General features: G+C 38.7%; 1 protein-coding gene across 1 annotated transcript in view; it reads right to left on the bottom strand.

The window, feature by feature from the left end:
* Positions 1 to 25,495, bottom strand: part of ADAMTS19 (ADAM metallopeptidase with thrombospondin type 1 motif 19) — a 147,387-nt gene that overhangs the window by 12,367 nt on the left and 109,525 nt on the right. The window contains exons 17-21 of the mRNA XM_063320816.1: positions 18,544 to 18,701; positions 17,504 to 17,657; positions 14,453 to 14,588; positions 11,464 to 11,668; positions 9,419 to 9,571 (exon numbers count right to left, since the gene is read on the bottom strand). Of these exons, the coding sequence (XP_063176886.1) occupies positions 9,419 to 9,571; positions 11,464 to 11,668; positions 14,453 to 14,588; positions 17,504 to 17,657; positions 18,544 to 18,701 (806 nt within the window). The remainder of the gene's footprint in view (positions 1 to 9,418; positions 9,572 to 11,463; positions 11,669 to 14,452; positions 14,589 to 17,503; positions 17,658 to 18,543; positions 18,702 to 25,495) is intronic.

Below are 25,495 nucleotides of genomic sequence, written 5' to 3' on the forward strand. Positions count from 1 at the left end.
AACTTTCACAGAACTATGGCTTGTTTCCAAGATCTTTATGATATTTTATCAATTCTAAAGATACTAAAGGTTTGTCTAAGGCTGTATGTTATTTTTAAAGTATGTCAGCAAAGAAACCAGAAGGAGACAATTACTTGTTAGAGCCATGTGATAAAACCGGTTGTAGAGATGCAACTCATAACTCTGTAAGAGGATTCACACTTAGTGGACTAGGCTCAATATTATACTGCCAACACTTTGTAAAAAATCCTTTATATGGCATACTGTATATATTACTGCCATTAGTGCTTACTGATGAATAAGACATTATATATCTCACACTTTAATCTGAGATATAACTGCATGGTATTTTGGCAGGAGATGACTTTCTACTCATTATTAAGCATGTGCATCATTAAACATACAAACAAGGATCTGAAAGCAGTTAGATTTGATGATGTCATATTTACCTTTATCTTTCTGATGAAATTAGTTGGAGCATGTCATTCTGGACTGATGAAAATGAGGTCTTAAAAAGTATCTGAAACACTAGCCTCTGAATATATAATTTATTGTTAGCATATATCACAATGCTGGCCTGCTGCTCTGTAGAAAAACTTCCAGCACAGAAAAAAAAATCAGCACAAAAATGTAATTAAAGGATTATGGCATTTCTAATGAAAAGACAATTCAAACAACCCATTAAGGACATAAAGGAAATGCCATAGGTGGGGAAAAAAACCCTCCAAGAAACCCCTTTCTCTTCAAAATTTCTACTATTTTATGTCAAAAAGCTGTTTGTAACACACAAAATTATGTATTTGCCTTTAAATAGCATCAGTCTATGTAGCACTCAAGTTTTTCCATAAGTATTATAATTAAAATATTATACATTATAAGTAAAAGAAAGCACTCATCCCTAGCAATGACTTTACTTCCATTCACTATAGCTACCAAATTTTAAATCATTAAGATCTGAAGCATTTGCAGGTAATTCATCTAAATGGACAGTAAAGATATTTAAAAAAAAAAAAAGTAGAACAAATTGAGAGTTTATGAGGAGACAGAACCCGGAAATACCATGATCTCACATACGGGTCACAACTTTTGCAATAAAAACCTTAAGAGAGAAACAGAGAAAATTAAATAGAAAAATAACATACAACTATCAAACAAACCCAAACTTCCACCAGTTAATTTTCTCTTCAAATTGTCTAAACACATTCTTCATTGCAAGAAAACAGATTTTCAGAAGACGATTCTAACTGCTTTATTAGCAGGAAAACCATACTGAAGTGTAACACTTCCATTATGTATGATGAGGTCACCCAAAAGCATGACTGTCCTGAGGGAGCTATCAGAGGGCCAGGAGACAGACAATGTTGACCTAGCTGAGTTGTTGTGATCCTGTGATAAACTTACCAAGGAGCGATCATTAATTTTGGGTGAACTCTGTTTTATGTCAACATTATTGGAAGTATTTGTGGCAGGATTAGATGAGGGAACTCTGGAGATTAAACATAAATCTATGAACAACAGCCTGAAACAGCACAGATAAACCAGAAGAGTAAATCTTTCTTACAGTATTTAAAAATATGTAATATTGTCTGTAATTCTTTAAAACTGGTAAGTGAATAATGTTATTCATTTACCAGTTAATGACGAATTCTGTCTTACCAGTCAGAAATCACAGAATTTAATTTGAAACAATTATTTCAAAAGAATTTTTCAAGACTTAGTTATTAATTATATTTTTGAAGTATTTTCAGCTAGTAACTAGTTACAAGCTATCAGAAAACAGTAAAAAGTCAGAATCACACAGATTAAAACAAAATAATAAAAAAAACCCAATAAATGTTTGTGACAGAGTAAGAAGTTCATAGAAGATCAAGTTTACCACAAGAATGAGCACCTGAAGCAGTATTATGTACGCTGACTGCATGAAAGATAGGATAAAAAAATGCATGGAAGAAAAAAGTTGTCCAACGCACAAAAATCAACTAGATCCCACAGGAGCAGAAGGATTTCATAAATTCTAACAGAACCCAAGTGAACTGGCTAAATGAGTTACACGTTGGCAGATCACAGAGATGCTGAGCAAAACATTTGGAAAGAGATAGAGATGATCTTAGAGATGGAGATACACCAGGCAAAAGAACGCCTACTGGACTGAGTCTCAGCACCCGAGTGAGTAATTGAATTTTCCTGCACACATTGACAGCTTTGGAATGACTTGTCAGCTATCCGAGGAAAAATCTAGGCATTTTCATTTACTGACTGATGAAATGCCCAATGTGTATCACTAAGCAAAAGCAAGAAAGAACATTAAGACCGAAAAAGGAGTAATGAATGTGCAGCAAAATCCTACACTGAAAAGATTACAAAAGTATGTGGTCCAAAATGTCAGGGGACTGGTGTCCTCCAAACTGTGGGATGAGCCATGAAAAGTTAGACAACCTGTAGTGTTTTCCGGTTTGTATACTGAGATGGGACATTTAGGTACATCACTTGTTATTGTAAAGAGACTGGAGAACCTTACCTAGAATGGGCTGTACATATTCATTTCAGTTAAATGAAAGTCTGAGAAGATAAAACAGAAGCTGATGCTTTTGTTTGTCTTGTGCCCCCTTTGCTGTCCGATGGCATTTCTAATTCCAGTAGCTCCTTTCTTACTTGTGATGTTATTTTTGGCACATAAATTCAGCATAGCTTCTTAGAAATGCTATCACTGAAATTCTGATAGTCAGTTTAGTCCTTACCTTATAAAATTTTGTTGCGAATAATTTTTTTAGACCATGTGTGATTGAGCATGAATTAGTGTCAGTACAAGGACACTGAAGGGACGCTCAGTGTAACTACTCTGCCTCATTCTGGGACACATATTCTTCTAGTTGGGCAATGAAGGTCTGTATTGTAATGGTTGTGTAGTAGTCTGTTAAGAGCAAAGATTTCACTGGTAAGTCACCATTCATCTATCTGCTAAATTATGCATCAGCCTTCCAGAAGACTCATTGTTCAAAGATGCCAGCAGCCCTCAAAAAAAATTGGTAGGCATTCCTGGGAAAGCACATAACAAAGTCCTGGATATAGGACATTGCTTCTGTTCCTCAATTCCTAAGAACTTTTTCCTTTATTTAAATCTATGCTTATACGCATACGCATGTCCCCTGCAACTGTAATGCCTGGCCTTGTAGTACAAGGATCACAACCAGAAAAGTTTAGGAATTGGTATTTGGCCTGATCTAGACTGCACTAGAATGGCTTGGAGACAGTGGCAATGGCAAAGGAGGGGACAGGAAACCATTACTGCTGTCCTCTATGACTTCTACCTTTGTAGCTGCATGACACATCTCCAGCTAGGAGGTGTCTCCTTTGCCTGGCCTTGTTTGCTCCACAAGATCACAACATCCAAATGTTGAAAGACAGCACTGTGCAAGCCTCAGCACAAGCAAGTGGGTTCCTGCTATCTTCTCTGTAGCAGAAACACTTAACTGTTGTTCAAAGGCATCCTACTTATCCTTCTAGCTCTAATTATTATAGCTAAGGTGTTTTGTTGCTGGTTTTGTTCCTTTTTTTTTTTCCAATTCTGATTTTCTGGTTTCTAATTCAATTTTTTCCCTTGAAGGCAATCCCCATCTCCTCTTTAAAAATAAGATCCAGTATCAAAGTCTAATGTAATACAAATGTACATGTATGATTTTCTCTTTCTTTTCTTTGTGAAGATGTTAAGTAAATGCAATGATGCTTAACAGTTTAACCAAATGTTCTTCCTGAAACCATACCTCTGTATGTACATATATGTATGTATGTATATACATATGCACAGATCAAGAAGCCTTTTACCTAATTGGTCCAAAAAAAAGCTATTTCAAGAACTTATCCTGTTGACAGTATCTTGTTGACCAATCCACTTCTCATGAAAACATTTCAGCTTAATTTTGGGAAGCTGAAGAAATTTTTAATTTTAAAGAATGCTTGAATATCTGATTGGTTTTGCTTTCTTTTTGTATGGGGACCAATCCTGAGGGGAACTGCTTATGTACCACAACCTAATTTTTTCCTAATATAACCCCACTTACAGATAATGCAATTCAAGAGACAACAGAACATCCACCCATAATTACCTTTTGATTCCAGTTTGGCATTCCCGAAAACTTTGCTTACCCTAAAGAGGCTTGTAGCAGAAAACCAGCTAAGATGTCCCAGTAGATCTAACTGAGATACAGATAGCAGAATTTCACATTTATGTGTGATTTTGTGTATGTGCAAAATGGGCAATGCTTAATTTTAAAATCCTTTCCAGTTTTATCAGTGCTTTTGCCTATTATTAAGGGTGGTCTTGTTCTGTTTTTCTAGAAACTACTATAGACATTACATTTATTCCAGGCAAAATAATACAGTATATTGATCTATTAAAAAAACCCCAAACAACTTTATCTGAAACAAATGATGTTAATATTACAGGATTGGTTAGAAATGTGCAAAAATCTCCCCACTCGCATTTCATTATATTGACATCTTCCATATGATTTGCTCATACTTCATTTCTGAAACAAAGACATACCTCATTTGCTGGAAACTAACTGTATAATTAAATCAATACAAAAGTTATTAACGTGATGCCAGTATTATTTTGACTTCTATTATTTCACAAAAGTCACATAATTTCTTTGTCCATAAATCTATTAATAGTGTCATATTTTGACTCATGGCCAGTACTGTTCTATTACTGGAATCTGAAAGAGCTAACAATTTTGGATGAGGATCCAAAGAATAAAACCAAGGCTAATTACTTTGTCAGTAAAACTGTAACATTAATACCAAATTCTACTTTTTTAAATTGAAGGAGTCCAAATCAGTTGAGTCTATTTCCTATGGAAATTTAGGGGTTGTTCAAATGTTTAAGCACACAGTGTAAAGGTTGAATGCCTCATGCTGTTGAATAGGTGGCAAAAAAACAGTTTGGTTTTTTGCCTTTCTGAATTTTCATGTGTTCTTTGACTGGGACACAAGAGAACGAATCCTCATCACTGACAGCTGCTTTTTGTACCACTGGACTGGGAGATCTCTCTCTGACATGTTCGGATCACTCTGTCGTCCCCAAGAGCTGGAGACTTGACTTCCCCCGTGATACACGCACACACTTTCTAGCCAGCACTGGATGTACTGTCTTAAATAAATAATTGGGAATAGGCCATGAATTCTGGGACTTATTGGTGTAAAAAATGAACACTTGCTTCAGATGTCCTTTCAGACTCACTGGAAAAAAATTAGCAGATTAAACTTTGTTCCTAGTTTTTTCTTCTTCAGGCAAAGAGAACTCCATCCCAACCATTGGGGCCATTATCCCAGATGTCACGTTTAAGTCCTCTGCATCTCTGGTCTAACACACAGATACCATTTAGAAATTCTGCTGTTGCTACTTCTTTAGTTTCTACTGAATGCATCCTCTTTCCAGCCTCCACAGCCAAATGTCTTTTTAGAACTTATGCCATATTATCTTCTCTGGTCTCCTATACACACATACTACATTTTTTTTACATGTTACAAATGGCTGTTTCTAAATTCTACCCTGTTGCCCACTTGTTTGATTCTATTATCCCCTTCTGAATCTCTCAAAAAGTTTTCAGTATAATATCGTATCAAACTTAACCTCTTAATTATTATTTTCAAAATTCACTCTCCAAATTATTCTCCCTTCCAAAATTCATCATGTCTTTCATGCTTCATTTATTCCACCAATGTTCTGAAGAGTCTAGGTAACAGCAAAAAAAATATACGCAACTTTATACATAAAGTAAAGCACCCTAGACCTGCCGCCCTTTGAGCACCTTATACTGTTGATATTGAAGTCTTTTTTGGAGAATGACTTCTACAATGATGTGAACTTCTCTAGTAAGCCAGGTGGATGTGTAAACACACAGTTCATATGAATTTCATTTCACCTCTCCCCTGCCTACTTGTTTATTCTTACATGGTGAATTCCTCTGAGCATGACCCTGTCCTTGAAATGGGTAGCAACACACAATTTAGTATCGGACACTGCTGCTAATAAGACTGAGCTACGCCTCACCCTAGCTGGTGCTACAGTAGCTATGAGCTATAAGCTTTCCTCATCTGAAGGTCACTTGTACATTGTTAAGTATGGTATTCCAAGGATAGCATTCACTGGGAAAAGACAATGTAATTGGTAATGTTGCTAGATGCTGGCTCCAGAAGCTCAGCTTAAGCTTTTATTCTTTACTTTCTCATCGTACTCATTTTCCTCACAAGGGCAGGCATAGAGCCCAACTAATGTTAAGAACAGCAATATTCAGCGTATTGAGCCACCTTGCTGACTTAAGAGCTATTACGGAGTTTAATGCTGCATACAGTCCAGGCTAAACAGTATGCTTTTAAATTAATTCAGAGTTTTAGAAGGATTGATGTGTTTATTGACCTATTGGAACTTGCAATTTTGATCGAATATCTTTGATCTTGGTATTATTGTTAAAACATTGAGCAGAAGAATTATTTGATCCCTCTGTGACTGTACCTCTAAAAAAATTAAGTCTATTACAGCTCTACTATGATTATTAATAATGTTATCTTTTCAGTAACAGCGCAATTCAAGCTTCATTTAAAATTATGCCTTAGGAGTTCAAGGGGAGCAGCAAAGCCAATAAGGATCACATTAAGCCTCTTGTTTTAATGTGTGAGAAGCGTCATTTAAATTTTTCAAGCCAAGTCCTGGCATTAGCTTGAGGGAACTTGGCTCTGCTCAAAGGAACAGCCTTCTGTCAATGTCAAGAACAATCCTAAAGAGTAAAAACAGTGAACACAGAAGGCTGCACTGAACCTCTGAGTTAGAAACAAACAGTGAGCAAAGATTAACATTTATCTGAGCTTTCCATTTGTTTCCCCCATTGCAGACATATTAACATGTATGCCATGACTTCATGTTGCTATGTACTCTAGCAATGGAACAGAATAGTAACAGGGAAAAAAAAAGAGGAAATCCAAGTATATTTTAAATTGAACTCATGTCTCTGTAGAGAAATTGAAGTATCTATTTTTTGGTATAAATCTTGGTAAATCTCAGCTGCACATTCAGGCTATATGTTAACTGTTCAAAAGGTTTTGTCAATTCCATATGAAGTATTTCCTCATCTTCTGATTTTGAAGTTTAAAGTACAATTTAGGTGACAGCGTAACAGCTTTGACTGCAGGAGGAAAGCAGAACATAAAAGATGTCAGTAAATTTTAAACAGGAAGCAAGTACATTCATCTATGACATGGATGTTTGTGAAAAGTACTGAAATAGAGAATAAAACTCTTCTTTTCTCCAGAGGCACTGGGAACACAGTGTAACTGTCTGAGCATCCCTACCTAGCTTCATCAAGCTGATTTGAATGACTGCTTCAACTAACAAAGCAGATGGTCATTCCTCCATTACCTACTCTCTACTGGTGCTAATGATAAATGATGCAGCTTTTTAATGCAGTTCTGTGGTATGGAAATGCAAATACTGAACTTTATTGCCAGACACATCTTGTGAAAGTAACCCTGCTACTGTAGTTGTTCCTGTTGTTAAAAAAAATAACAATTATACTACTTTGTGCTTTTGAAGTAGCTAACATAGAGAGGTTATCTTCTCGTTTTTGTGAAGCTGTTCCAACATATGTCCAAATATTTTAAATGATCACCACTAGAAAAAAAAAATAATTTGACACTACCCTTTATCCTTTCAATTTGAAAAAAGTAAAGAAAATTGAATAAATAGTAATGTGAGAGTGACAGTTTGTACCCCGTCATGATAAAATGGGAGATCCCAAACAGAATTCTATGAAACACTAGTTACCCACAGAGTATTTGCAGCTAATTCTTGGAACACTGGCTAGTCACTCACTGCTGGCTTTAGTCCTTGTTTCCAGCTATTACATCACATGAAAGACAACTAAAAATACATTAAATACTTCTCCATACAAGCAAGTTAAAAACTGCTGCAATAATGTTAGGCACTGACAGTAGAAGTATTGTGTGCAAAGTTATGAAGAGAAGTAAGGAAAAAAAAAGATTACAATCTCTGCTAAAGTGTGGTCTGTGCTATGGCAAGAGAAAACCTTGACTCTCCAGGTTCAATTTCAGTATTTCAACATGTTTCGTATATTCAAAACTGTATCAGATGTTCAAGGTCCCAGTCCAATAACACAATCACTGATCTAACCAATATTTTCTGTTACGGTTTGGTCTAGGCTTATATACTTCACTGAAATCAAAACCCATAGGCCAAGGAAATAATGTACTGACAGCTATGTCGAGTGTTCAGAAGAGACAGTAATAGATGATTCTTAGATATTAAATGGTCTATGTAGAAATTTAATAGGCTAAACGTGCCTCCTTACAAGGCTAGAGAGTGTGACTTATTGGAAACACAAAATGTGTAAACAGAAATTAATGAAATGTGCAAACTGTGAGGTTGGAGTGAGGTGCAGTTTCTGGAGTTGCTTGCCTGCCTACTGACAACAATACATTTATATCAGATTTGCATGATATTGAAGATTCATCTCATGCTTTTTTCATATTTCTGATTTTTATTTTTACTATGATCTTGGTGCGACTACATGTTTTGGTTTTGGGTTTTGGTTCTTTTGGTAGCTTCATTATTCCCTCAACTGGAAGACTCCTGAACTCCTGATAAAAGCAATTCTTACAAAGCAATCAGGTTACAAAATCACAGAATCATAGAATAGTTTGGGTTGGAAGGGACCTTTAAAGGTCATCTAGTCCAACCCCCCTGCAATGAGCAGGGACATTTTCAACTAGATGAGGTTGTTCAGAGCCCCGTCCAACCTGACCTTGAATGTTGCCAGGATGGGGCAGCTACCGCCTCTCTGGGCAACCTGTGCCACTGTTTCACCACCCTCATGGTAAAAAATTTCTTCCTTATATCTAGTCTGAATCATCCCTCTTTTAGTTTAAAGCCATTATCCCTTGTCCTATTGCAACAGGCCCTGCTAAAGTGTTTGTCCCCACCTTTCCTTCAGACCCCCTTTAAGTACTGAAAGGCTGCAATAAGGTCTCCCTGGAGCCTTCTCTTCTCCAGGCTGAACAACCCCAGCTCTCTCAGCCTGTCCTCACAGGAGAGGTGCTCCAGCCCTCTGATCACTTTTGTGGCCCTCCTCTGGACCCGCTTCAACAGGTCCATGTCTTTCCTGTGCTGAGGGCTCCAGAGCTGGACGCAGTACTCCAGGTGTGATCCCATGAGAGTGGAGTAAAGGGGTAGAATCACCTCCCTTGACCTGCTGGCCACGCTTCTTTTGATGCAGCTCAGGATATGGTTGGCTTTCTGGACTGTAAGCTCACATTGCCTGCTTCATGTACAGTTTTTCATCCATCAGTACCCCCAAGTCCAAAATGCATTATGCTGTGGGGCGCTACTATCAGAAAGATGTCTCACCTTAGACCAGTCTCCCATTCTCCAGACGTAGCATTTGGAATAGTCCTCACAGTCCTCTGCTTCTTTAGGTCTTGTGGACAAAACACATTTCTTGCGGGGATTGGTGCACCTCACAGTCCGATGCCGTACTCCCTTACCACACTTTACAGAGCACTGTTGGAAAAAGATGTTTTTCAGGTTTCTACAAAAGTCATAGTTGCCCCATTTTATCCCCTTCTAATGACCTCTACCAGGCTAACATAAATATTTCAAGACTTCAGTGATTTCCTGACTTCTGAACTTCAATTGCACAGACAATGGATTTGTTAAAAACTAACAAAAGAACAAAAAATACTTACTGGGTAGAATGATAATTGTTGCATTTTAGTTAAAAATATATAATTAGATCAAAAAATATTTGCTCAAGGAAAATCTAGGCTTCTGGATAAGGAAACATCTGAAAAGTTATGATGAAATGAATGCAAAATGTTATACTGAAAATATTAGGCAATCTTTTTTCTTTGAATGAAAGGAAATATAATGAAAGAAAATCTAAATAATGTTCATAGGAATAAGTTATGAAGCAACTTCAGAAAAATTCTACTAGTGTCTAACAGACCTTTTTTGTGAGGGAAAAAAGTTAAAATGGAAAAGTAAATATTCTAAAACTATGCAAGAATCCAGACTAAATTTGAAAATTCAAAGTCACTGCATATACAGCATGTGAAAACTCTCTTTGAGTTGCACAGAAGGTCTTAATCTATGTTTTTTTCCACGATTTCCACTTACACTGCCAAAAATTATGCCATTTCCTTCTCAAAACATTATCACTGCTTTTGATCATCCCACTGCTTGCAGATCAAAACTCTCCTTTGCCAAGCTGATTATAACTGCAGGAAGCAGTAATGGCTAGCTTCCAATATAATGGTGATAGTAGGAATGGCCATGGGAAACACCTCACTCTTCAAAATGTATTTATCGCTTCCAACAAAAACATGCTTACTTATTTCTCATCTCTCAAGTAAAACAAACCAACTAAACAATCTAGGTTTCTTTCTTGCACCTCTCTAAGTGAATACCATTCTTCTCACAGCCAACCCTCGCATTATAAACCTCTGTGTACCAAACCAAGAACTGCTGCTATTTACTTCTCTTATCTCTGAAAACATTCCCTATGTCTTAGCTGTTTCTTCCTTGGGTATCAAGGGGTGCTGCTGAGCAGAGGAGCCCAAAGAAAGAACTGCACCCAAGTTCAGAATCTGCTACTTGTATTTGGAACCCAGAGGGACCCATAGCACAGCTTCTGGTACGGGAGGCAATCAGAATTGCCCTGCTCTTTCAATGGAGACAGATGCTCCAAACAAAACCATCAGCTTGTCCAGATGGGAATGATAACACCACCCTTCCACCACAGTCAATTGCTTCTAGAAGTAGCACAGCTTTTTAGAGGAAGAAGAAAGTCAAATGGACCCATGCATTCAAAGATCTTAAATTAATAAAGCTTTTTGAATAATAATTGCATTTTCTACAGCAATGCTTCAGGATGCAACTTAGGCGAAATTGTGTTATTTATAAGCCCTTTCGCCCACTGCTTGTGCTGTTCTTGGAAAAAGAGGTGAGAAGAGAGAGGAAGGGAAAGAAACGCCCTTCTTTGCAAGCAGCTCCCCTTACAGCTTCTCTGAAGCAGAATGGCTGCTGATCAACACCCTTTGGTACAAAAGTGTGTCAGAGATGTTCTCAATCTGAAGCCAAGGCTTGGTAGCTGATAAGCGATGGCCTTAATTCCATTTACCCCTGGTTACCCACTACTACAGTCAGGACATACTTGATTATACGTGCTTGAAAACTGGCCAAAAGAAACTGTTCCAGGACATTAACTAGGTAAAATGTAGTAGTTCTACGCGGCTGGTTTTCTTAGTCCCTGATCCCTTTGCCAAATCATTGCATGAGGACCGTGAAAATCATTAGGCTGAGCTGTGCCACTTGCCGCTGAAAAAATCATATTCCCAGAAAATAGTAAGGTATAAATAATCGCTATGGACTATTTGCATAAACAAATACAGCACCTCGGACCAGACTCCCGCCTCCCACACAGTCATGCAGTCCTGGCCTTCACAGCGCTGTGCAGAAGCGGGCTTTGGCCCAAGGCAATCCCTCTCCCTAGCCCTGATCAGGGTCCCATTTCTGAGCTGCTGTGTGCAGGCTACTTGTCTGTTCTGGGTCCCTTTTCCACACGTCCTTGAACACGGAGTCCATTCTGTCATCATCCATCTACAAAGAAATACAGGCAATGCAGTAACAAGAAATCAGGAAGGGAAAAGTACCATCACATCATCTTACTCTCTTCCTTACCCTAACACACACCATGACATACTTGCATGTTTTTCACCTTGTTTTAAGTTCACTTTGTTAATGGATTACTTATTCATCTAGCGTATTTTACATTAAATAAGGTGTTAATCTTCATATCATTTCATTCTCTAGCCCTTTGTCCCTGTGTTTTCACAGTACTCTCCTCCTATTTTAATTCCCATTAGAAAAGCTCAAAAATAGACATACGTTTTAAAGATGACAGATCACTGATCAGCCTGTCTGTTATTCTCTATCAATATGGCTATCTATATGTCAAGTGCATGCCATGCATGTAAAGTCCAGCATTCTTTGAAAATACTCAGTTGCAAGACAGAATCACTCCTGTATAAAAGGCTCATTGTTCTGGAGAAATGTAAGAGCCCAGACTTCTTCATGTTCTTCGGGGTCAGGCCTAACTCAGGTTGTGTGGTTTAAATCCTACCAGCAAGGAAGGCTGAAGCAGCTTGGCAAAGCCCACGTACCTGGAGTGCAATCGTTCTAGAACATAATTTTCCCCAAATGTTCTATAGCTCCAGACTATGGCCATGTGCCCTTAAAAATCAAACAGCTCTGTAGTACACAAGTATGTCCCAGAAGACTTAGATTGCAAGGGAGAGTTTTTAGGAAACTGAGATTTAACAAATCTGTTCCAACCTTCTGTCACACATTTGTTGTAAGAAAATAAAACATCCAACTAAAGTTTTTTATTATCAGTCCAGAGACTCAGTTTACAAATCACAGCCTGTCAAGATAATGAAATAGAGTTTAAGATACTTCTTCAAGTGCCAATAACAAACAGCTAGTTATGCAAGTGTACACTTTAGTTACATTTCTGTTGAAAGCTAACAGTATTTGTTTTGTAAGAATCAGTAACACTGTTTTAAAAACTCGAACAGAAGTTAACAATCATGATATCCTACATTTCTCAGCACAGCGCCTCTGAGTAGCAATTAGCAACATTTAAAATATTTCATTTAATAAGCTGGAAAAACTACATTGACAATTTATAGTTGGCAAGGCCTCAGAAAAAGATCAGACTATTCCATTTCTATCCATTAAGTGCACAGTGATGTTAATAAAATAAAATAAAGACCTGTTCAAGTATGTATATTATGAAACACAAATAATTCTTCCAAAGTGTAATACCCTAGTCTGGGTAAGTCCAAACCTTACTGGGTTTTTTTGGTTGGTTTTTTTTTTTTTTTTTTTTGCGTGTTTTCTCAATTTCAGTATTTCATCCTTTCCAAGAAAGCAATGTCTTGCAATTCATTTTACATACTTTCTTCAACAATATTTACATTTTATTTACTTTGCAGTGTTTTCTTTAAAAATACCATCTACCTCTCCTCCATATGACTGCAATAGACCCGTGCTTACTCCTGGGGATGAAGCCGACTATTGCTAGCTGCTGTCCCCTCCCTCGAAAGGTACCAGATACCTTCCCCAAGTCTACACAATAGTTGGGGACAGTCATAATTCTTCGCTGCCATTTGGAAGCAGGATGGCAAACTCTGAAATGCGTCACTGTGCCAGCCCAGACAGCCAGTGCAAGGAGCAGGCCGCCAGCTCCGCTGCAGCGACACCAAATGGGGTGGGCTTTGACTGGCACGGGCTGCATGCTGCAGCTGCCTCCTGGGGTGAAATTCAGAGAAAAAATGCTCCTCCAGCTTCTTCCACCATTCCACCATCAGAGTCTAGTTCGGCCTATTGATCCACATGGCCCCTCACCATAAAAAAGACATTGAGGTGCTGCAGCGGGTCCAGACAAGGGCAACAAAGTTGGTGAGGGGTCTAGAGCCCAAGTCTTATAAGGACTGGCTGAGGGACGTGGGATTGTTTAGCCTGGAGAAAAGAAGGCTGAAGGGAGACCTTATCGCTCTCTGCAACTACCTGAAAGGAGGCTGGAGATAGGTGGAGGTCAGTCCCTTCTCCCAGGTAACAGGACAAGAGGAAATGGCCTCTAGTTGTGCCAGGGGAGGTTTAGACTGGGTATTAGGAAAAATTTTTACACTGAGAGCACCGGAGCAGGCTGCCCAGGGAAGTGGTTGAGGCACCATCCCTGGAGGTATTTAAAAGACAGGTAGATGTAGTGCTCAGAGATATGGTTTAGTGATGGTTTTTGTCAGAGTTAGGTTGATGGTTGGACTAGATGATCTGAAAGGTCCCTTTCAACCTAGCAATTCAATGATTCTATGATTCTATACAAAAGAATGAGGGAGAGGGAGGAGAGGAGTGAGTGGAAGGCTCGTTATACTTCAAGTTGCATCAATGTAGAAGACACAATTAACATATTTTATTTATTTATTTACTACTTAGTGCACCCAGACCTTACTGAGAACTTCTAAAGAAGCAAAGCCTTGATTGAACAAAACACTAAAGTATATAATTACTTAAAGCATGGGATTAAATCCATCTTTATTTAAAAAGAATTTAAATTTCAATTTCATAGTACGCATCATTCTGTTATATAAGTAATGAGCTGCTTTATTGAATAAGAATTGATTTAGGCATGGTGCTTAAAGACTCTCTTTCATTAAAACTCTGGACAAACAGCAGCAAGTTTCTATTTTACCTACATTTTGCATTATAACCTCTTGTTTGCATGTATTTACTGCACATTCATTGCCAGAGGCAGTCATCTCTCTTAGCACCCAGGATTTTTACATCTGGTATTACAGTTTAATTTAACCAAATCATTATTACCTGGTCTGGCACGGCCGTTCATTGCACTTGCGAATCTGTGGTTCAGGTTTTGTTAAATATTTGCATTTCTTATTGTCCACAAGACTGATATTCTTGTTCATAATCTTTGTGCAAGAGACGGTTGTCTTTCTTTCACCTAGTCAAAAATAAAGCAGGTATGTGGGGAAACCAGGAATATGCAACTTCGTTAAAAAAGGAAGGATGAAAATATCTTTACCAGGCATAGCAATTTCATGTACAGTGTGGCTAAAAGAACTGTAAAACCTGTAAAAGAAAATCAAAGCTAGCAGGGAGCTTAAGAGAGATATTAAAGTTTCTAGGGAACAATTTGATTTTATAATCCAATCTTTGCACGTCATTGTCAACAGAGTTTTGTTGCTCTATTCCTGTAACTAGTCATAGGCCAGACCCTTAGCCTTACTGGAATAATTGTTTCTTTCTCAACTGCTGAGGCCCCAGCGCTGAGAAAAGCTTGCACAAAAATTACAGGGAAAAGTATGGTTGTTCATTAATATATAAAATAAGAAAAGGAATGACAAGTCCTGCTTCTCTGTCTTGCTCGAGCTTAGTAGTTCTGCCTGGTTTATCAGTATACTGGCAGGCATGGCCGGCACTCAGCATGTGGAACCTTCAGTAAGGACCCTGCACTATTTCCCACGAACTAAAGAGGGCACAAAACTGACCTGATCTGTAGGGTAATCATTTAGGAAGCTGGGTCCTGCCTGCACAGATCTAGCGCATGTTCTGCACAGAAACCTTGCCCTGATGGGTGGGTTGGAGCCTGGTGTCTCGTGAAGCTGGAGGCATTAGAAATCAGAATTTAACATACTACTTACCGCAAGCAGGATTGTAATTAGACAGGGAGCCTGTCTTTAGCAAACTAGCAATCCTTGAATTAAAGACTTCAATTAGTAGAAAACAGGTTCATAACCATTTTTTCCTATGGTTACATTTTAAGACTCTGTTTCTATCTGGAAGTTTACCAGCAAACAGGGTGCATGCAGGGGCAAGGCAGACTTAAGCATGCAACATTCCCTGTGGTCAGAAATGTGCCTGCGGATGGAGCGGTTAAGTTATAAATGCGCATTATGTGTGTGACCACAGCTGACATTTTACACAGCGCTTGTGTATATGAGAGCACATGCAACTAATCTATCATATACAGCATTTGAAATGTTTGACTATTCTCTCTGCATTTACATATACATCTCTGTATTCATACGCTCTCCCACAGAAAAGAAAGCTTTTCTGCAGCATAGGAGGTCGCAGAACAGTTACATATATAAACATGCACAAAACCACATGGCTTCATCAATAGTTTCATCCTGACATACGCTTTAAACATTTAAGCAAAACTACCGATAATTGTTATATTCTTTAATCAGATTCATCAAAATATTGATGTTAAAAATTGAAACACAAATATTTACACAGGGTACAAGCTGCAGCATTTTAATTTCATTATTGCTTCATATTTAAATATGAAGAACGAAAAGAACAGTTAAAACGGTTTTGTCTAAAGTAGGAACAATCTTTCACTTGTATTTCAGAATATTTGCAGTAGAAATAACTTTTATGGAAGTTTGTATTAACTCAGCTATTTTAGACAATAACAAAAAATGAAGGCCAGTTACAACATAAAAATATGATAAATAAACATTACAGTAAAACACTTAAATATTTACTTAAGCATTAATGTAGAATAAATTACTGTCATACTGCATTTTAAGACTTCTCCAGATGATAGGTAACCTTAGAAATATTTGGGGCAATAATGAGAGATTGTGGTAGCATTAAAATTATTCTAAAAATACGTCAGGAAACTGTAAAAAGCACGAATACTCCAAATGAATAGGAATGCACTACTAAGAAACAGAGGATGCTACTAGCACCACATACAAAATACCTTCAGGGAATACGCTTTCTTACCAAACCACAAAAAGCATGTTTATGGAAACTACAGTAATCTGTCATGACACCAGGATTGTTCACAGAGTTAAAGGAGCTAGAACACTGTGTTCCTTATGCTGCTGTTATGAGAAAGTAAAGCATTTCCAGGCCTTATTCAATCACAAGGTGCACAGCAGTTTTCAGAAATGCTGATCAGAGCAACCATGACTGTTGAGGTCGTAAGCAGGAAATGCAGGTTTCAAAAAATCAAGATTTCAAATTCAAGGTGTAAGTCTGACTAATTGCATAAGGTATGAACAGATCTCTAGGCTGCATTCATTAAAAAAAACCTCTAAAGTGTTTTTTCGGTGTAATTACCCCGTTGAATAACCATCTTCTAAATAGCAGTTTTAAAGGATTTTGTTACAGCAATACCATTCATGCTCCAATACTTGCTTTCATATCTGTATTTTGTTCTTCCAAATTCACATTTTTTATGGTTTATAAACATAAACATAGGGAAAATATCACATCAGCATACTAATATCTGCTGTTGTAATATTTGTTCCATATGTTTCTGGATCATCCTCAACTCATGTTACTAACTGTACATATTTGATCTCAGACTGGGGTTCAGCTTTTCTGTAGTTTGCAATGTCTTTTACAGATCATTTATCTTCAATAGTTCCAAATACAGAGCGGAATGCATATGGACTTTCTATTCTTGTTCTAGCTCTTGCACTTGTATTTCTTCTTGGAAACTGCGTCCTGAACTTGCTTTGTTAATCTAGATTTTGTTCTTTCACTACCATCTTTTTCTACTTACTTTATTTAGTTTGAATCTTTTCCTAGAGTTATGACTATTCTTTTAATATAATCAGGAAGCATGAGGCTGAAGTATGTCCACCATTGTATGGAATCATACAAGCTGCAATGAGGATATTTCTATTAAATATAAAACACTAACCATTAGAGTCTTAAATATTAATACACCATGTGTTTTAATTGAGATACATATATACACACACACGCAGTGTATATACATATATATGCATATTGTATGCACCCACATATATATAGTACATGTACATACACATTGTATATACATATACATTTTTAATATGTGTGTGTGTGTGTGTGTACATTTTTCTTTTATTTTACCTCCTCCACATACAGCATCACAGTCCTCCCAGCCAGAATGAGTCCACATGAAAAGAGGCTCTGGTACTTTAGAGCTCTGATTCTCAGGAAGAGGATCCAGTGGGATTGTGTACTCATAGTGTAGACCATAGCTCTGGTCATGGAAGAGCAGCACCTGCAAGACAGAGAGAAGGAAAACCTACCTATGTACACAGACACTGTGGAAGACAAACTCTGAACTGTGAGGAGATAATCTTAAAAAGCACGACAGAATGACTTAATGTCCTATAGCCTTTCAACCCTCCTGATGGATTTTGTAGAAGGAATTAATGACACTATCCAAATCAAGACAATTGGAAAAATTATTTTACTTAACAGAAAGGTTGAAGAAAAGCTCTCCGTGTGAAATAAGCAAACAGATTTCACCAGAAACCTGGAGGATGATTATGTCCTGTGATTTCAGTGCTCTTAAATAGAGGAGGTCTTTCCTAGATGCATCAGATTTAAAACTATTTCAGATATACCAGACAATTTCTTGCATTTGAAGGGTTTTGAATTGTGAAGTAATCCTTCTTCATCTTCCTCTTTCTTTCTGGTGGCTATCAACTTTTCCTCCCCTTCACTGAAATGCACCAAAACTGTACTTCATGGAGAACCTGGTGACTGCAATCCTCAAATGGCGATGCTGTGCTATAGTCAGCCAGGATAAAAACCATCTGATATTAATTTGAATCTCTCTCCTTAAGCAGCACATCAGCTTTTTATGACATTTGTAGGAATGCTGAGACCTTCCAGCTTGCCTCAACAATGTAAAGATTATTCTTGGATTTAAATACATTTTTTTAGAAGTCGGACGACAGATCTATATATATAATCAGGTGTGTGTGTGTATATATATATGTATCTATATATATAATCAGGTGTGTGTGTATATATATATGTTTAAAAGCAGGTATATCTTACATAGATCTCATTATCTTCAGGAGCCTGGAAAAAAAAATATTAGTTACCATGCGATATGATAGGACTCAGGTAATAAAACCAAATCCATATTGTCATACCAGTAAATGTAAAGGTGATGTCGTGGGACCTTTGGCTGATATTTTCTCCCAGAGACCTCTCCGAACATAATGGACAGTTGTCCCGGCAATATTGAATGTTCCTGAATGCTCAATCTTCCAGTCACTATTGATTGACTGTTTTCCAGCATCTCGAAGAGCTGTAAAATACATGAAAAAATACTAACATAAACAGTATCTGTTCAGTAGTGATTTGGGCCTCCTTTAACTTCCTGTTTGGATAATTTAGTAAGTAGGTGAAATCACCTAACTCGGTTTGCACAGATATTTATGAATCCTACTATACATGAACTTAAATTGGAACATGCTTCAGAAACACTTTCTGGAAGGAATGCTTGGCAAAACCATGTGTGCTTAACATTACTTGAAGTTAACATCAGTGTTTTAATGCCTAAAGAGACTGACAGGCTCCAGCATAATTCATAATTCGATCACTGAATTAATTTAAGGCAAAGACAACCATTCTGTATTCCCAGGGTGGCCATTTCCATAATCCATGAAGGCATGGGAAACAAAATTTTCACAAGATACTCTTCAAGATTTATGGAATTATGCTAAAGCTTCAAAAAAATTCTAGTTCATTATTCTTTTCCCTCTAATAACTAAATTTGCCTTTTTCTGCACCTTGGAATGTGACAATACTACTGTCATCCTACCTAAATACTTATTTTACACACTTTCAAAATGAACATTTGATGCTTCTAATAAATAGGAAAGATTATTCTTTTTGGCTGAATCATTCCTCTTGTTGGCCTAATTTATATTCAAAAGCATCATCAAGTCAGTTCAGACATTGAGAGCACAGGATTTTACATTAATTTTCTATAGCAAACTAAACAGGTTCTTCTGTGAAAGACTTGTAATTTTATTTTATTTTACTTTATTTTCTTTTCTCCAGATCAGGTCTGAAATAATCATGTGAAGTAGAATATACTTGAAGTCACCTTCAGAACAAGAAGTTTTACACATTCCTCTTCATTGAAATTGCACGTTTGGCATAAGACTGCTGGAAGAGTACCTCAAAAGTTTAAGTCTTGTCCAAGATTTCTTTTTTAAAGTCATAAGTTAATGTGAGTCACTCCTGTAATCATCTTCTCTCCTATTCATATTTATACTGTTATGTTTTGTTTCTATGGGAAACAATGGCAACAGGTCTATGGACTGGCAGAAATACAATTGCGTAAGACACCACTGATGTGTACCACTGCAGCACTTTGTAATAAATGTTAAGACTATAAAATCCATTAACACTGTAGAACAGCCCTGTACTAAAAATAACCAGTGATTTTTCAAGATTTAAAAACCGGTATTTTAGGTTTAAACATTTTATTATTAATGGTAATTAAGTTCTGCTTAGTGTTTAAACTGTAGGGGCCAATCCTCTTCCCAGTGGAGAAACAAAACAAATGTACTCGAAAGCGCTGAGGTCCAGTTGGGTCATGCTGCTCAGATGGAGCAGCATCGTCTCCCTGGAGAGCAGCAGACCTTGCATCATTTTGTCTTGTCTTTAAAATGAACATGTGTGCCACAGCATGCAGACATGTGCAGGGGACCGGAATCCTAGCCCCAGAATAGAGAAATCACAGAATCACAGAATGGTTAGAGTTGGAAGGGACCTTAAAGATCATCTAGTTCCAACCACCCTGCCATGGGCATGGACACCTCCCACTAGATCAGGCTGCTCAAAGCCCCATCCAGCCTGGCCTTGAACACCTCCAGGGATGGGGCATCCACAACTTCTCTGGGCAACCTGTTCCAGTGCCTCACCACCCTCACTGTAAAGAATTTCTTCCTGATATCCAATCTAAATCTACCCTCTTTCAGTCTGAGGCAGTTGCCCCATGTCCTATCATAACACTCCCTGATAAAGAGCCCCTCCCCATCCTTCAGTACCTTCAGGTACTGAAAGGCCACTATAAGGTCTCTTCAGGGCCTTCTCTTCTGCAGGCTGAACAACCCCAACTCTTTCAGCCTGTCCTCATAGCATAGACGCTTCAGCCCTCTGATCATCTTCGTGGCCCTCTGCTGGACCCGTTCCAACAGGTCCATGGCCTTCTTGTGCTGAGGACTCCAGAGCTGGATACAGTACTCCAGGTGGGGTCTCACCAGAACAGAGTAGAGGGGCAGAATCACCTCCCTCGACATGCTGGCCACGCTTCTTTTGATGCAGCCCAGGATGTGGTTGGCTTTCTGGGATGCAAGTGCGCATTGCCTGCTCATGTTGAGCTTCTCGTCTACCAGCACCCCCAAGTCCTTCTCCTCAGGGCTGTTCTCAAGCCATTCTCCGCCCAACCTGTATTTGTGCCTGGGATTGCCATGACCCAGGGGCAGGACCTTGCACTTGGCCTGGCTGAACTTGATGAGGTTTGCACAGGCCCACCTCTCAAGCCTGTCAAGGTCCCTCTGGATGGCATCCCTTCCCTCCAGTGTGTCAACTGTGCCACACAGCTTGGTGTCATCGGCAAACTTGCTGAGGGTGCACTCAATCCCACTGTCCATGTTACTGACAAAGATGTTAAACAGCACTGGTCCCTGTACTGACCCCCGTGAAACACCACTCGTCACTGGTTTCCATGTGGACACTGAGCCATAGACTGCAACCCTTTGAGTGTGGCCATCTAGCCAGTTCCTTACCACCAAGTGGTCCGTCCATCAGATCCATGCTTTTCCAATTTAGAGACCAGGATGTCGTGCAGGACAGTGTCAAACGCTTTGCATAAGTCCAGGTAGATGACGTTGGTTGCTCTCCCCTTATCTACCAATGCTGTGGCAACATCATAGAAGGCCACCAAGTTTCTCAGGCACTATTTGCCTTTGGTGAAGCTATGTTGCCTATCACCAATCACCTCATTATTTTCCATGTACCTTAGCAGAGTTTCCAGGAGGATCTGCTCCATGATCTTGCCAGGCACTGAGGTGAGACTGACTGGCCTGTAGTTCCCTGGGTCTTCCTTTTGTCCCTTTCTGAAAATGGGGGTTATGTTTCCCCTTTTCCAATTAGTGGGAACTTCAACAGACTGATATGACTTTTCAAATATAATGGGAAGCGGCTTGGCGACTTCATCTGCCAGCTTCCTCAGGACCCATGGATGGATTTCATCAGGTCCCATGGACTTACGCACCTTCAGGTTCCTCAGATGGTCCCGAACCTGATCTTCTCCTACAGTGGGCGGTTCTTCATTCTTATAGTCCCTGCCTTTGCATCCTGCCAGATCTTGTGTTTTCTGCTTTCAGATTCCTCACTTGAGCCACCAGGGTTAGACAAAGTAAGAAAAGGTATCCTCAAGCCTAAAATTTAGGCTTGGATTCAGGCAGTCCAGCTTCTGTTCTTGACTTTGTCACACCCCATATTGTAAGCAAGCTCACTGAATTTTATTCCACACCATACACATACTCCCACTCTGCTCAGCTTTCGATAAAGGAGGATTTCCTATAGAAAGTAATGCAACGCAGGAAGAAAATTCAGCACACAAGTGTATCCTCTCTCAGGCAATACAAATCAAGCAATACATCTACAACTAAAAAGACAAAAAAAAGCAAATTCAGACTGGGAAAACCTGCTGCAACTTTAATGAAGACCAAAATTTGTGCTAAAACAAGGGAGCTAATTACAAACTGTATCTCTGTAAAGCATAAAATAGCTATCATCAGACTGACAATTAAGTAATGGTGATGAGTGCAATGTGCACCAGGCATATCAACTCTTCCAATCAGGTGCAAGAGGCTACACAGCCATAGAGATGCAACATTTCACAGTTCAGCTACTGCATCTCCCAGTGCTCAGTGGGGAGCAACAGTACCCTGGTCTTGGCGCTCCACTGGGTAAATCTGTGCCTACTATTCCTTTTATTGCTTTCTATGGAAAACTGTACAATACTACACCACTACATTAACTTTGAAATTTTTGCTTAAATTGAAATTGCCATGCTTTATGGAGAGGTTAAGAAAAAAGGCATTTGTACCAAAATAAGAGGAAAGTCGACATCTTTGTGAATTGTGAATTTTGCCTTTTGTTCACTGCAAAAGTTATTCGTACTCTCCAGAAAAGTACCAAAACAATATCATTTTGGCTAACCCTTATTTTTCTCAAGAAAATTGACAAATAAAAAAAAATTACTGAAATTCAATTCTAAATGAGAGTAACTTCACTGGTATCTTCCGTCAAAGAAGTTGTTGTTTCACTTCTATTCAGGTTATCCTGTGTTCCCTTCAAGCCATCTTAAGAACATTAAGACTTGAGATTTGAGTAACTTTGAAAACTTCAACTGAGGTAAGGCTGACTAGTCGGTAGTTCCCAGTTCCCGGTAGATCCTCCTTATTACCTTTTTAAAAATGGTGCAATATTCCCTTTTCTCCAGTGACTGGGGACTCAACCCGACTGCCATAACTTTTCATATACGCTTGAGAGTGCCTTGGCAATTACATCAGCCATATCCCTCAGGACCCTGGGCTGCATCCTGTTGGGCCCCATGGACTCTGGTATGTTCAGGTTCCTCAGGTGGTCTCAAACCTGATCTACAATGGGAAGGACTTCAGTCCACTTGACGTTTGGGGACTTGAGAGATGTGGGAAGAGTGATTACCATTGAAACTGAGGCAAAAAATTGTTCAGTACCTCAGCCTTCTCCATGCTCATTGTCATTAGTTCTCCTGTCTTATTTATCAGGGTATGTGTTTGTGTGTGTCTGTGTGTACATTTTCTTTAATCTTCCTTTTCTGACTAACATACCTGTAGAAGCCCTTATTATTATTTGCATTCCTTGCTAAACTCAGCTCCAGCCATACCCTAGCTCTCCTGGTCCCATCCCTACACATATGGGCAGCATCCCTGTATTCTTCCCAGGATACCTGTCCCTGATTCCACTGCCTGTGCATTTCCATCTTACCTTCAGTTTGACCAGGAGGTCCTTACTCAGCCATGCTGGTCTCCTGCCTTCCTTGCCTGATATCTTACATGTGAGAATTGAGAGCTCTTGCAATCTAGGAAAAAATGTGCTTAAAGAGCTGCCAGCTCTGTTCTGCTCCCTTATCCCTGATGGCAGCTTCCCAGGGGGTCTCATCCACTAATTCCTTAAAACAACCGAAAGTTTGCTCTCCAAACATTCAGAATCCTGGCGTTAGTCTTCACCTGGCCCACACCCCTCAAGACCATGAGTTCCACCAGGGTATGATCACTGCAGCCTGGGCTGCAATCATGCTTGACCTCACTAATTAGTTCATCTGTGTTGGTAAGCAACCAACAAGGTCCAGTAACACTGTTTCTCTGGCTGGGCTGTCTAGCACCTGTATTAAGACATTATCCTTGATACACTCCAAGAGTCTCCTGGACAGTTTACAGCTTACTGTGCTGTTTTTCCAGCAGATGTCAGGTTATTGACGCCCCCAGGCAGGGTAAGAGCCTGCAAGCGTAATGCTTCCTGTAGCTGAAATAAGAATGCTTTGTCAATGGGCTCCCCTTGGTTAGGCAGCCTGTAGTAAACACCAATCACGAAGCTTCCTTTGTTGGGTTGGCCCCTGATTTTTACCCGTAAATTCTTAATCTGTTCACCGCTGCTTTTCAAAGGCAGCTCTGTGAGGTCAATCCATTTTGTCATACAGAGGGCATTTTTTTCATCTTGATGCAAAATGATTTCAAAAGGTGTTACTTATTAACCATCATCTATGGCCCTCTATATATGAAATAAAAACATACTTAGTGCCAGTGGACTCTGGACCAGCTCCTCAACCGGCTTCCCTTGAAATTAGAAATTACATAGTCTAAGGATTTGGTCCAAGGTGTTTTGAAACTACTAACATTGTCAGAAATGAGGGATTCAAACTTTTGTATTATTTGTCAGACCCCATCTGCTTTCCCACACCCTCCTCCTCCAAAATATGGGCCAACATTTTTTTTTTTAACTTGAAAACATACTTCATAAAGGAAATCAGACAAGAATACAGCACACCTATGTACTTGATACCTGTAAGACAATCAGCAACTACAATGGCATGCAGTGTTAAACTGTGGGTCCAAAGGGTCTATATCCCTCAAGAAGCTTGATCACATACATCAGAATAATGATACAGCTAATCTGCTTCTTTAGTTCAGTTGAAAACAAGTAATTTCTCTCATTTCCAATTAGCACAGAAAAATTTCAGGTTTTAGATTGTACATCATTTGTATAGTTATACACCATTAACTGATCTTATTAATTCATTATGGAGCCTGGACCTGTCATGCCGTTATACAAGTGTCGCGGGAATAAACTCTCTAATCTCAAAGCCTAGTGTATCTCTTCCGCAAAAATCCTGTAATCTTTTTTTTTGTATCCTACATTAAGAATTATTTTTGAAAAAGCTTTTAATACCTTCCAAATATAAATGAAAATTTAGCAACAGAAAAGGCGTTATCTTAGACCACAGAAATCTGGATAATTCTTGAAACAAGTTTTTTACAGCTGTTCTTACAATAGTTTTCATTAAAGTAACTGACAATGAACCAAGTCTCATGTCAACACAGTTAAAAGCAGAGAGGGTTATCACTGCAGGTTTATTCTTTAAAAATAAATCTCAAAATTCTTTCTTAAAATAATGAATTCCAATTCCAAAATTAGTAAGTATATGCTTTAGGAAATATTCTCAAATTAAATAAACACTCCCCCCCCCCCCCCCCCCGTCTATCCTGCTACAAATAATTCCTATTCCTGAATACTCTGCTGATGAAAGAAGAATCACAATCTCTTATGCATTTTCTCATCTAACGTCAATAAGAAGGAATACTTAATGTTTGGCTATATCGCTGCTTCTACCTTCCCACAGGACAGACTTCGACAGACCGATCAATTCGGTAAATGCAGTTGAAAGTTACACCCTGTCTTTTCTCCTACGACACCAGAGCTCCTGTTACCGTGGTGTATGTTGATATGCCTCAGATAAAGAGGACATCTGAGGTGTTC

Source organism: Chroicocephalus ridibundus, chromosome Z (genome assembly GCF_963924245.1).
Source record: "Chroicocephalus ridibundus chromosome Z, bChrRid1.1, whole genome shotgun sequence".
NCBI classification, from domain to species: Eukaryota; Metazoa; Chordata; class Aves; order Charadriiformes; family Laridae; genus Chroicocephalus; species Chroicocephalus ridibundus.